The 14,529-nt window shown below is 33.4% G+C and overlaps 1 protein-coding gene across 1 annotated transcript in view; it reads left to right on the forward strand.

Annotated features, from left to right (window-relative positions):
* LOC117108608 (histidine ammonia-lyase-like) overlaps positions 1 to 14,529 on the forward strand; it is a 28,660-nt gene that overhangs the window by 2,640 nt on the left and 11,491 nt on the right. The window contains exons 3-6 of the mRNA XM_033250686.1: positions 614 to 650; positions 2,445 to 2,519; positions 3,004 to 3,076; positions 3,392 to 3,458. Of these exons, the coding sequence (XP_033106577.1) occupies positions 614 to 650; positions 2,445 to 2,519; positions 3,004 to 3,076; positions 3,392 to 3,458 (252 nt within the window). The remainder of the gene's footprint in view (positions 1 to 613; positions 651 to 2,444; positions 2,520 to 3,003; positions 3,077 to 3,391; positions 3,459 to 14,529) is intronic.

A 14,529-nucleotide genomic window follows, 5' to 3' on the forward strand; every position in this document is an offset into this window, starting at 1 on the left:
ATAGCATGATGTATAGATATATAAAGGATAGTTTAGTGCAATAAAATAGATTTTTTAAAAATTTGACATTCAAGCATGTTTTTGCCATTTTCTGTGAAACACGACGAGTGATTGGTTTGGCTTGTCTTTGCCACAAATATAGGAACAATTGATATAATGACCATAAGATCTTCAACAAACCAAGTAATGAAAAGGGCTTTTTCTCTGAAGGGCTGTGATCGATAGACCAACTTTCATAAATCAATTTTTTTCCTGTTTGGAGCACTGTTTGTATTATTTACCTATGTGTATATAAACATGTTCATTTGAAATAAAGTTATCCCACTTGATATTATAAAGACAGATAAATGTTATGAAATTAGATAATAATTATGAAGTATGAATAGAATATGAAGCCTACTGTATCTCATGGCCAGCGGAACCGGGGTGGGCGGGCACTTTTTGGTAGAAAATATATGTCGTCTATACAGATTTTTTGTATGATAGGAAAGAAATTTGAAAAACGTTCTGCCGGCCTTGTATCTATACATATGACAGTTATTTGTTATTATGGTGGCAGATGCTAACAAGCTTTACATATATGTGATTACCCTTTATGTTCATCTTTTCCCAGAATCCATTATCCAGCATCCATCCATCAAGCTAAAGATGTACGTACTTTTTAAAATATCTTTCACAAAATAAATATGGTAACAAGTTTATGTTCTTCCATCAGTATTTTTAAAATTTTAGATAATTTCCAAAAAAAAAAAAAAAGGATCAATAAAAGTCCAATTCTCATATTTCAAGGTTATTGTGATTATACCTGAATCAACTAAGTTTAGTTTCGGTTCAGTGAAGCAAAACAACATTTTCTGAGTTCAGAGGTATGAATATTTAATGCCTTTGTTACCAATTAAGATCAGATTAAACCTTTTGTATGTTGTTGTATTATAAGTAGGTTTTAGTAGGACATAAACAAAATATTAAAGCAATTTCAGGTTCAGTGCTATTTAATTTTCATAATCGAAATCCTATAAAATCCTTCATAAGACACTACATAGGTTAAATTTTAAAACAAATCATTGATCAGTTTGTGTCGTATCACTAACAGTTTTTAAACTTAAATGTTCAGGGGTATTAATATTCATTGCCTTTGTTAGCAATAAGGTCAGGTTCAGCCTTCTTAATTCAAACATCCATTCCTATCACACCCGTCAGGCTTCTTCATTTCATTTACCATATTCCAGACTTTCTAAAAGGCAAAACACTGTCTTTTATTATGGACCAAAGTATTGGCTTTCCTTGCCTAAATCCATTAACTGATTGAAAAATATCTTCCTAGGTAAATAAATATTATTTATAAAGGTTTTAATTAAATAATTATAGAGTTACTAAAACTAGTAATAGTAGTGATATATGTAATAGTAATATCAGTTATGATAATAATAATAGCAATATAATAATAATAATAATAATAATAATAATAATAATAATAATAATAATTATAATAATAATAAATAACAATACTAATACTAACAATAACAATGATATTAATAATAATAATAATAATAATAGTAATACTAACAACTATAATAATAATAATAATAATAATATTAATAATAATAATAATAATAGAGAATAATAATAATTGATAACTAGGATTAACAAAATCATATCTCATGTTCAATCTGTTGAAATCTTCCTGGCTTGGCTTCTTTTCTTTTTTTTTTCTTTTTTTTTTTTCGATTATTTAATCCTTTTAATTTAAATTGTTATTAGTTAGGTCATTAGATTAGTCCGGGGACCTTAATTACAGGCCTACGGCCTCCTTGGTCCTCGGCACTTGTAGTAGTTAAGTTAAGTTGCAAATTACAAGTGAAATAAAATGAAAAAAAATGAAAATTATGTATGTTGTAAATGTGTTTCAGTAGGACATAAACAAAAACAGAAAAATAAAATAATAAAGCAAGTTCAGGAAAAGTGTGAAGTAAATTGTAATCATCAAAAGTCTATAAAATCTAGGTTAAATTTTAAAACAAATCCATGTCACCAAACTGTTAACCCTTTTTTAATATAAATTGAAAGTGATTAAAAGTATTCCGATGGCGTGTTTGTGTCAGGAGACTCACTGTGGCTGACGGTCATCGGCCAACGAGCTTCTATAGAGAACACAGCACCCTTATCGTTTGTAATGATGATCCGCTCAAACTTCCACTTGCACTCAGCAGATGGCATCGCGTGTCACCTAACGCTCACGGAAGCGCTCACATGAAGCAGAGTCGGAGCTAGAGTTGGATTCGTCTGCTGACGGTCGTACAATCGTCGTACAAAGCAGTGAGTGCCCTGATTTATAGTACTGAATGCTCAATACGTTCCCAAATGCTTGCGGAAAAAATTAAAAGTAATTAATTAATGTTCGTATGACAAAGTTTCCGAATTTACAAATTGTTTTGTGTTTTTAGTACATTGAACTTGATGGTAATTCCCTGTTGCCTGGAGATCTCATTCGATTGGGAAAAGGTGAACTTAAAATCAAGGTACAGTTAGCACTATTTATATACAAGTTCTTGCTAAACCTACTAAAATATAGATTCAGCAAAACTAATTTTCAATTTTGCAGAAATGATTGTTCTGCACTAAATTTTATTTTCAATAAAGTTTGCTAAAACTTGTTATAATATGGTATTATCATAGACTATGGTATTATATAGCGAGTCATTTTAAAATAATTCAATGAAGAGTTATGTTGTATGCTATTTTAGTATTACATCTCTGTGCAACATTATGTATTGGATTGCAATACATCACTATAGTTTGTAATGAAATGTTTTTTTCATGGATATATTTTGTAGACATGCTCCTCCTTTATTATGTATGTGCTGTATGTAAATTCTTGTATCTGAACTTGTTTTTATGAGTGTGAACCATTTGCAAAGAGCGATTATTTTGTTGTCAACATTGGCATTTGATTAAGAAATAATCGAATATTGAACTAATAAATTCTCTTCTCTGTATTTGTAGTTGAGTGAAAAAGCTGAAAATGCAGTGTCAAAAGCAAGAGATCTAGTCAATTCCATTGTTAAGAACAATAAAGGCAGGGATAATTATATTAGTTTTATAAATCATATACATATAATAGGAAAAGAATTTTACTTTCGATATTAGATCAGAAGAAATAGGATTTTATTTTTTACCAGTTTACAATATTCCACTATCTAATTTTTTACACACGAGTAATAAAAATGAAATTAGTTCCTTGTACAAACTCTTTGTAATAAGGAAGAAGCCCTTTTCTTTTGACCATACAGTGCTTTTGTTAATGCTTTTAATTCTACACATGCCAGAATATAAGCAGAAACACTGATTTTTGAAAATTAGAATCCATCTCTATTTCTTTTCACATCCATAGTTGTATATGGCATCACCACAGGCTTTGGAAAATTTGCAAAAGTTGTCATCCCACGAGAAGATATAGTGTAAGTATGTAGTGTTACCAGACTGTATAGTAAGGCCTGTGCGGAGAATAATCCTCCGCGCAAAAATTTGGCCTACAGTAGAAATCCATTTGTGCATTTCGGAAAATAGCCGATTCCCGCACAGATTTTGCCGTAAATTAGACTTTGAACAAATCTTAATATATAACCAATGCAGTTATTCAGCAATCACGATTTCGTGCACCTATTTCCCTAGTGATTTCCGCACTATTAAAAACTCTACAGTATCAAATTTTCTTTGACAAAAAAAACTGTTGTATGCCCATATATAGCCATGGTGTGCCTATATATGGTCATATTGTGATGTCATCATATGTAGGCATGTTTTGTCAAAGAAAATGCTCTGGACAGGGCTTAACAAAGTGAAGGAAATTATAATAGATGAAGTCAATTTTATATCATATAAAATAAAAACAATTGTTTATTACACAAGCTTTCTCAAGCAATCTATGTAGGTATGCTGATGTACCCCCACCCCCATTGCAGCAAATTAATTCCACTATGTGGGTTAAAATACTAAAAATGACCATTACGTTTTCATTGGAATAGGGACTTAGATTCCACATTCTGGGATTTAGTTCTGCATTGTCATTTTTTGCAACCCATGTCCCCAGGTCAATACCATCCTACACCCCTATATCTCATTCGCATATTTTGACCATATTTTTAAAATTATGATTTTCTTTTCTCTATATATGTATTCGAATATACACACCTATGGTTCAAGAAATTCAATTCTAGATAGGACAGTGTTTTTTGACTAACCAGTTACTTTTTCCAAACAAAACAATGATATAACAACAGTTCTTCAGCATGTTAAATCTATAGTTGATATTTTGCCAAAAGGTTTTAGGACTAAATTATTGATTACTGTTTGTCATGAAAATAATGTAATCAAAATATCTATGTGTCAATAATCAATTAAGCTGATTCTACTAAACTGTGGGAGTATTTTTGAATATATTCTAAATTCTAAAACTCTATATATTCCGATATAAACTCATATGATTCAATAAATTTAATTCTAAATGGGACAGTGTTTTTTGACTAACCATTTTTTCTTATTTTCACCAAACAAAACAATGATATAACGCAACAGTTCTCCAGCATGTTAAATCTATAGTTGATATTTTGCCAAAAGGTTTTGGGACTAAATTATTGATTTCTGTTTATCATGCAAATAATGATATCTATGTGTAAATAATCAATAAGTTGTCTTCTACTAAAACTCAAATATATTCTAAATTCTAAAACGCACTTAATGATATTTAGTATTAACAAATTCTTTGGTTAATGGTAGGATATGTATTTCTAGATTTTTAACTAATTAATATTTCCTGTGTTTTAATGTTTTATACTTGATATACCATTCATGAATTTTATTTCCCACTTTTAATTTCTATAAATGCCGGTTTTAAATCTTTTTAGGGATTTTTTTTTACTATCTTTTGAACCTCAACTTCATATATTTTTTTTTTTTGTTTAAAAAAACAAAATAAAAAAATAAATAAAATAATAATCAAAAATGTTTAAATGTATATATAAATGAATAAATTAACTAATTAATATTTCCTGTGTTTTAATTTTTCATACTTGATATACCATTCATGAATTTTATTTCCCACTTTTAATTTCTATAAATGCCGGTTTTTAAATCTTTTTAGGGTTTTGTTTTTACTATCATTTTTAATTTTTTCTACTTGAATTAATAATTTTATGTATTGTATTATGCACCTATGAGCAAATGTGTTTTGGATATAAGGCGCAATATAAATGCTTTTATTATTATTTTTATTATTTTCATTGTTGGCCACTACAGTTTATTTTGTATATATATCATATATTTTTTTTTTAGTTTAAGCAAGTCTGAGGCTTATGACTTTTTACCTTGTTACCTGAGCATGGCCTTCTTATGTAAACATTTGTGTAGCAAATTTGCTTATGTAGCCAATGATCAAATGTGATAAAATATGCGATGTCAACTTTTTAAATTTACATTCATTATACTTATATAAAATGGCTGTATTTCCAAAGGGAACTGCAGCTGAATTTGATAAGATCCCATGCGGCTGGTGTTGGGAAGCCATTACCACTTGAACATGTACGCAAGCTGTTGGCTCTAAGGATTAACGTTCTTGCCAAGGGACATAGTGGAATATCTCTATTAGTTCTCCAACAGATTGTACAGGCATTTAATGGTAAGGATAATTTTTTATTCTATAGAGAGAGTAGCTTAGCTTAGTCAGCTAAACTGGTGGTAGCCACTGTGTCCCCAGTTCAATTCCCATCGCAGCCTTTCCTTGTGTTTCAGCTGGAGGGCTGAAATACAAGCTACGATTGGGCACCGTCTTTCGGATGAGACGTTTAAGCTGTTGGTCCTGTGTGCAACATGGCCCAGGTGCATGTTAAAGTACACAGTACATTCTTTGGAAAAGAGTAGGGAATTGTCTCCTGGTGAACTGCCCAATTCACCACCAGAAGGACCCCACTGGAAACAAGTCATCAGACTTAGTGGGCCCTATCCTAGGTGTGATTCACACCGAAATACTCCTATTCTATCCTAACCTATCTTATATTAAATTCTATTAATTAATTTATTTTATATATGTGTTTATTTATATAGACTTAGACATTTAATCTAGTTAATTATGGCTACACAAATATGTATGTTATGTGCAAACTCACAATAGAAATTGTTCAGGACAGTAAACTCCAAGGTCTTAGCTGTTTGGTCAGTTTAAATAAGATGTGAACAAGGGATTAAAATCATACCACCCTTAAAACCTTTCAGCACATGATATTTTATGTGAAATAGAGTTGGGTGTAGCCGGATATATCTTGCTTATTGGCTCAAAGGCTTAAGATTGTGTATTGTAGGGATTACCTTGAATATATTTCACCTTTAGCTACCTTTATAATTGTTGGAAGTATTTGCTGCTGTTGAAGCATGTGGCACAGCGTGGAAGGCATTGGACTTTCAAATGGAACTTGAAGGTCAGGGGATTGAGACCGACGCTCGTCACACTGTTTGTGTACTTGAGCAAGACACTTCATCTGCCTCTCTTAACCCAGGAGTATAAATGGCTACCTGGAAGGAGGTGAATAATTCGGAATGAAATTAGTAGTGCTGATTACATACATAACTAGGAATACTCCCAAGGGAGTGGAGGAGGTTGCACCTTGTGTATGATTGATTCTGTATCCAATGACCATGGCAAAAAGCGCTGCTCCGGTAAAGAACACTATATAAATGCTAAAATTAAATAATTAATAATTTATTGAATAATTGTAATGTAAACCTGACAATCGATAATGATTTATGTCTCCAAAAAACTTTTGCAATTTGTGATGAGAAATGGATTTCTTTTTTCAGCCAACTGCTTGCCATGGGTACCTGAGAAAGGGACTGTTGGTGCTAGCGGCGACTTAGCGCCCCTTGCTCACCTTGCTCTTGGCATGGTAGGGGAAGGGAAAATGTGGAGCCCAAAAAGTGGCTGGGCAGATTCTCGATATGTAAGTACTTTAAAATACTACATGCAAGTTAAATAGTTGGAGTCTGTTTTAAGCCCTTTTGTCAAGCCATATCTATACTGAATTACTACTTGTAAAAAACGTCATTATAAATAATAACAACAATAATAATAATGTTATATCTATATAGTGCATATTGAACATTGCCCCAATGCGCTTTGCACAGAAATTACATAATAATAATAGTAATAAAGGCTAAACTACTCCTATTACTTAAACTAATTTATGGTTGGCCTTTGACTCCGAGGAGCCTATACTCCCTTTGTTCAGCTATTGGTTTTTCTTGCTACTGGGACCATAAACACTCTCCCCTCAGCAGCCACTACAACTTTTTTAATGTTTGTTTTTTTAGGTTCTGGAGGCTCACGGACTGAAGCCAATATCTTTGAGAGAAAAAGAGGTAATATTCTTTTACAAATCAAATGCACCGAATAAAATGCATATATGAATATATAGACATGAAAGAACTATCTTCATTGTAATAATATTGTAATAGGTCTTTAACTAATACAAGAACTCATGGTATTAAAAAGCCATTTTATTACATTTAAAATGTCCATACTGTTCTGTCTTATGGGAATTATATCCAGACTCCGGAAGTTGTCATAGATCAGAGAAGTAATCTGTACCTCACTGATATGCTAAGTAAATTCTTTGTAGAACAACTCACTGCCTGCATGCCTGTAGCTTCCCTATCTATTGATATTACAATATTTTAAACCTTTCAATTTAAGCATACTGGATGAAGGGCCATGTTCATATTTAGTGGGGTGAAAGGTTACTACAGTGACCTATTATTTTAAAAAAATGTTGTCATTCTTGACTCAGTTAAATCTATTCTTTTGTCCTACCTACAGGGTTTGGCGTTAATAAATGGTACACAGTTAATTACTTCCATTGGTTGTGAAGGTAAAACAAGAAAATATAATTTTAGGATTTTTATTCATTATGTATTGCTTGATTCGAGATTGATTGATTGATGAATTTTTAAATGAGCAATTTTCAATATTTTCGTTGAGTACTATGCAGTCTTTTTTCTTAAATAATACAGTTTCTTAAATAAAGACAGTATAACTTTAAATTTTGTCTGCAAAATTTATGGTGGCCTGACCATAATCTAAAAATTTATCTGCATTCGCCTTCTGTAGTGAGTAGAGAATCTCCACTACTATCAATCCTCCATGTTATCACTAACCTTTATTCCAGTCGTGAAGTAATAAGGTCAAGTGTTTTTAAAGTGTTAATAAATAATCACAGAATATATTTTACTGACATCACAGTGACGTTTGTGTGGGCCATAGTGTTTTACTTTGACTGTTGGAAATGCTTGAAAGTCATTTATTCCCGAAGTGTAATTCTTCATGGGTTTTCACACTACATTACTGTTATTATATAAGTGCTATATACAGTGTTACATAATGTGTTATTACATTGAAATAACATGCTAGACTACTAATTTTTTAAAGAGAAAAAAAGTGTGGAGGCATTGGCATTCTGTCCTGGGGTCTTTATTAGTTTTAGGCTATTTATTTAATAGATAGTGTTTTGTTTTTAATATTCATGTGGTTGTACTGAATTATTATTGTTATTTTGTCTAAAGTTACTACTCTCTGGACTATGAATGTACTCCTGCTGACCTACCACATGCAAAGCAGGATCATTAGGACATGTGAAAGGCTAACAATCTCAAACGAGTTCGACTAGATGATGATGAATGTTATTGAATTGTTATTACTATTATTATTATTTTCATTAATATTATCATGTTATTTACCATAGTAATGGATGAAACTAATTTGAATTATTATTTTTCTTTCTTACTAGCTCTTGAGAGAGCAACCATTGTTGCTAAGCAGGCTGACATCGTTGCTGCCCTTTCTTTAGAAGTACTGAAAGGAACGAACACTGCTTTTGATAGTGGTAACTATATATTCCAAAATTATAGGATTCTGATTTATTTTACACAAACATTTTTGAGATCTCACAAAAAATTAGTGAGTTGTACAGATTAAATTATGAACTGTAGTGTGGTCTTTGAATGAGATTTCTAGGATGAAGTTGATCTACAATACACTGAATTAGTAAAAAAAAATTGCTTGATTTAGCCAAGCTAACCTACATCTGACTCTCCACCCAGGAGTATATATGGATACCCAGTGGATCATTGTGTCGTCATTTGAAGAGGTTGCACTTCATGTTAGTTTTCCCATATATAGGTTCAGTGACCAGCCCAGTATCAATAACATCATTAGCACCTTGTATGCCTTGGCAAAAGGCATGCTATACACATATATTTTAAAATACTGATGTAAAAATTTGTCTTCCAGATATCCATAAGGTCAGACCGCACAAAGGTCAGGGTATGGTAGCCCATCGTCTGCGCTCCTTGCTTCATTCGGATCTGTATCCGTCAGAAATTGCAGAAAGTCATCGCTTTTGTGACCGTGTACAAGATGCCTACACTCTCAGGTGTTGCCCACAAGTAAGTATTAAAACAAGTCTAAAATGTCATGTAAAAAGTTGAAAAGTAAGCTGGAAAAACTTATTTGTAATGTTGTCACACACTGTAATTATATTCTGTGCTACAAAAATCTTCTTTAATTGTATTACTTCATAGTAATGGTGATGACTGATTAAAAACACAGGCTTATGTACATTTATATATAGCGGCCACAGAAGGAGAGTTTACGTTGCGGCCCATGTCAGTTGTCCATCCTACCTGCGAATCCTTCCTATCCTAAATACAGAATTTATGCAAGGCGAGCGAACGATTCCATTTCATGCTGGAAGATAGGTTTCAAAGAAACTTTACGGACATCACAAACTGTGATGTTTGTTTGAAAATGAAAAAAAAAAAAGATCTACAGTATATTGTATTATGATAATATAAATAGGTCGATTTATAAGCCTAAGACGAAAATAAACAAAGTTCTCTAAGCACCAAAAAATAATAATAATAATAAAAATAACGACATCGTATAGCGTTCGCTAACAGTGTTTGCCACTGGTGCTGGAAGCAGTGACAAAATTGGAGGTGCCAATGACCTCCTGCCCCCCCCCCTTCCAGCACCATTGACGATATTGAGTGTAATTTGATCAATATTTCATCTTTTTGATTATTTAATTTCTTGCTTCTTACAGGTACATGGAATTGTACACGATACTCTGGAGTTTGTGCGAGGTGTTATAACAACAGAAATGAACAGTGCAACAGACAATCCAGTATCCTTTAATAGATATGGTGATGATGATGATGGTGATGATGATATTGGTGAAGATTGTAATGATGGTGGTAGTGATAATGATGGTGATGATGATATTGGTGAAGATTGTAATGATGGTGGTAGTGATAATGATGGTGATGATGATATTGGTGAAGATTGTAATGATGGTGGTAGTGATAATGATGGTGATGATGATATTGGTGAAGATTGTAATGATGGTGGTAGTGATAATGATGGTGATGATGATATTGGTGAAGATTGTAATGATGGTGGTAGTGATAATGATGGTGATGATGATATTGGTGAAGATTGTAATGATGGTGGTAGTGATAATGATGGTGATGATGATATGCTGTCCTCTAGCAGAGGAATGTGCTGTGACGTTGCGCTGCTTTTGAATAGCGCCACCAACATTTGGTCCTACTGGATGTTCTCCCTCCTCCTTTAGTAGCAGCTGGTCCTAAATATGAGACAACTCATGTGCTCCTTCGTCCCTGTACATGTTCGTGTTTGCGTGTTTCCTAATGTTGACTCTTTTATTTGCCTTTTTTGTATATCACCCTGTAAGATAGTAGCGTCCCACTCTATGGTTTTGTTGTAGTATGTGATCAGTAATTGCGGATTTATGTTGAATTGATGATGTTGACGACCTTTGAGCCCTGGTTAAAATCCTCCATGCACTTAAAGTCTTTCTAACTATTGTTTTCCTCTATCGCAGACCATGGGACAGAGATAGGTACATCGCCCCTGACATAGAATTTGCCCATCAGCTGATTAAAGATGGAAAGGTAAATACAATGGAAAATAGTTTTTTGCATTTTAGTTTTATATATTTTTGTTCATATTAAACTTATTTAGCAATTCGCAGATATTTGTCAGTCTTCAGTTCTTTGTAAGAAATTAAACATGACGCGACCGTCCCTGATGCAGACCTGGCAGCAATGGCGTATCTAAGTGTACACAGGGTATGCACTACCTCAAAAAAATACACATTCCCCCAAATTTCCCCCCCCCAAAAAAAAAAATACTCATTCCGCCAAATTCCCCCCCCCCCCCAAGAAAATCACACTGAAGTAGTTAAAAATCATCTCAAATCACCTTATTTTTTGAGTTAGTGCCCCTCACCTAGTCATCGAGACTCCAATTCATCTTTGCACCTCTCACCAGCCCCCCCCCCATTTCAAGACTCGTAGATACGCCACTGCTAGGCTATCACGTCTGCGTTTATTTCACGGATATCTAACATGACAACATCGCAGAGGGCTGCGTCTACACTGTCTGAGTTGACCTTTACAGGATGGGATTGATGGTTATAATATTTCTTTTTAATTATTTAGGTCTGGGAAGTTACTGAACCATATATGAAGAAGTACTACAACGAACAATTGAAAGAAACGAGGTCATCGTCTCCAACTACGAGCTCACTTACACCGAAAAAGAAACGTAAACGCACAAAGTAGCACAATACAACGTACAGTGTATCGACAAACTGAACTGTCAACAAATTTTGTTAATAAACTGGAAATCCCTGAAATATGAATTAAACTATTTTTAATATTTATCAGTACGTACTTAGCCGTTGTTAGATTTATGCTGGGTTGGGGTAGAAGTTATTCTAGAGTACAAAAAAAAAAGTTATATTACCTTATGTTTTTGTAGTTTTACAAATAAAGCTGTTGATTAAAATGAACCTTCTATATTGGTAACTTGAAAATGCAGACGCGCATACAGTTGGGTGCACGTTCCCCCACCCCCAATTTTGACACTAAATTTTTTTAATTTCAGTGCATATCAATGATAGTTATTGAAATATGAGAAGAAAGGAATACAAATGTCCCCCTGTTTGAAAAATTCTGGATCGGTGCCCCTGAAATTTCATCATGTATTTTAACAATATTAAACGATGTATACAGTGTTAAAATGAATAAATAACACAATGAAGACACAAGCGACCTTATAAACGTTTATTTAAGATGACATAGGACTGTGATAGGCCTACTGAACTACAGGGATACATGAGATAGGTTACTTTGGAACGGGCATGGAAAGCACCATGCCAGTACATTTTTTATAAGGGCCTCCCTCGAATAAGCGCCGCACTGAAGCCTCCAAAAATAATATAAGCGCAGCGGCGCTTATTCGAGCATTACAGTATGTAATAAAAAAATAAATATTGGCTATGTACAACACATCATACAATAATTGTACCGCCCCAATAATTTGTAATAAGCACTGGTCTTGTATGAGCTCCTCTGTTCAATAAGTGTGACTTCTAATAATATAGCGCTGCAGTGTTTATTGGGTTGTTTATTGTCTTTGTAGTTTTGCACCTGTTGCTTAAAATTTGATTTTGATTTTAGTACAAAAAAACTTCATTTGTTACAACTATTAGAAGGTTTTTAGCATCTTACTTTTTTGGCATTATGAAAGAATTATAAAGTTTTAGTTTGAAATTTATAAATTATGAATCTTGCCTTTTTGCCAATGTTTGATGCAACTTTCACTTCATTCAGGACTGTGGTGGTGCACAGGTTTTAATACCATTTTGTTATGTTTGTTGTTGCTGAAGCTGTTGTATCATCATCGTTATTGATAGGTAAAAACAAAACATAAAAGGACTTCAAAGTTTAATTAACAGAGTGATTCTTAGATAGTTTAGTTTCCACTTTAGTTTGGGTATTCCATTTTTGAATCGTTGAAAACGGTGGACGACAGTAAAATATATTGTTCTTTAATGACACCATATATTGTAATTACAGTACAGTATAGAATAATGAGATAGTATAATACATACTCCAAGTATCGAAATGCACGCCATCATGTCGGGATTCAATATTTCGACATTAATTATGTCATCATCCTGATGATGACATAATTAATGTTATTGAATCCCGACACGATGGTGTGCATTTCGATACTTGGAGTATATGTATTATACTATCTTATCTGAGATTAATCAGTTGACCTTTCGGTATAGAATAAGAACCCCTGAAATCAGTTGGGGGCTGGTTGTTCACAAAGGTTATGCAGGGAGCTTGTTAATAAATGAGGTGGCTTTAGCTAGCAAAATATGGTGAAATGAGGAGATTAATAAGTACAGTACTTGATCATGTTTTATGCTAAGCAAATTTCTAATGGGGGAAGCTGGGTGGGAGAGCTTTTTTTTTTTTGGTGGGGTGGGGGTGTTGTTTATGTGCAGATACACAACTGCCCGAGATAAACTTACTTTTTGGTGTATTCGTAGTTGATTGTTAAGATATGTCCCTAAAAATAAAAAAAAATATATATAAACATAATTCAATAAGGTGTTTTCCATTTCATTACTATACTCTTTGTTATTATCGTATTTCATATTTGGAGTTATGGTGCATGGTTGAGTATCAACATTTTACAAAATGTTTAAAAGAATATTGTAGAGAGTGGTTAGGGGCGGATGCAGTAACCACTCCCGCCGGAGGCCACACCCTCCCGCCGGAGCTCCGCCCCTAGACACCACCCCTCCCCCAGCCATGGTGTGGTCACTCACACATTTCAAATCTCTCAGGTTGGTAACTATGATGTAGAAAATACAAATAAATTTCTTTCTCTACGACGAATTGTGGTTTTTCTCCCCGACGGCGGGCGCCACCTTTGGATTTAGCTGACACCATTTTTCGCGCTATGGTGGGTGTATCAGTGATTTATGAATGGATAATCAGTGGACCAATCAAATTGTTTTATTCTAGACACACCTTTTACATAACCTATTATTTATTAGAGAAATAAATTCTATTGTCACCTTTGAGCTTTGAGATATAACTCTAACATTCTATTGTATATTGTCTAAAGAATATAAATCAATTCGGACATATAAAAAGCAAGCAACTGGTTATCACCGAAATTCATCCATAACCAAACCGAGAGAATTTTGTGAATTGTGGATCTGAACCCATGAATACAGATCATTTCGGTCGCGCTTCGTTTCGGTCGCGCTTCGTTTCGGTCGCGCTTCATTTCGGTCGCGGTTTGTTTTCAACAAATATACGGAGCGCCATTTATTTATTTATTTTTGTTTGTGATTTCTTGTTTGTTTTATTTCCATTTTTGTTACATTATTGCAAAGACAGAATTAGGTCAGATGCTAAAATAGACGACTAGCTATTTCTAGGTACAAACACGTACGCTGAAGCGCAGTTCACCACTTCACATGTGTTCAACTACTTCATGAAACCAGTAATTTTGAATAGTCTGCGCTGGCTGCTGATCATGTTTATAAAATAAAAAAAGTAAATGGATAACAAAATATATTTGTGTTATAT

This window comes from Anneissia japonica, unplaced genomic scaffold (assembly GCF_011630105.1).
Source record: "Anneissia japonica isolate Jap-2015-1 unplaced genomic scaffold, ASM1163010v1 scaffold287727_len1644234_cov201, whole genome shotgun sequence".
Taxonomy (NCBI): domain Eukaryota; kingdom Metazoa; phylum Echinodermata; class Crinoidea; order Comatulida; family Comatulidae; genus Anneissia; species Anneissia japonica.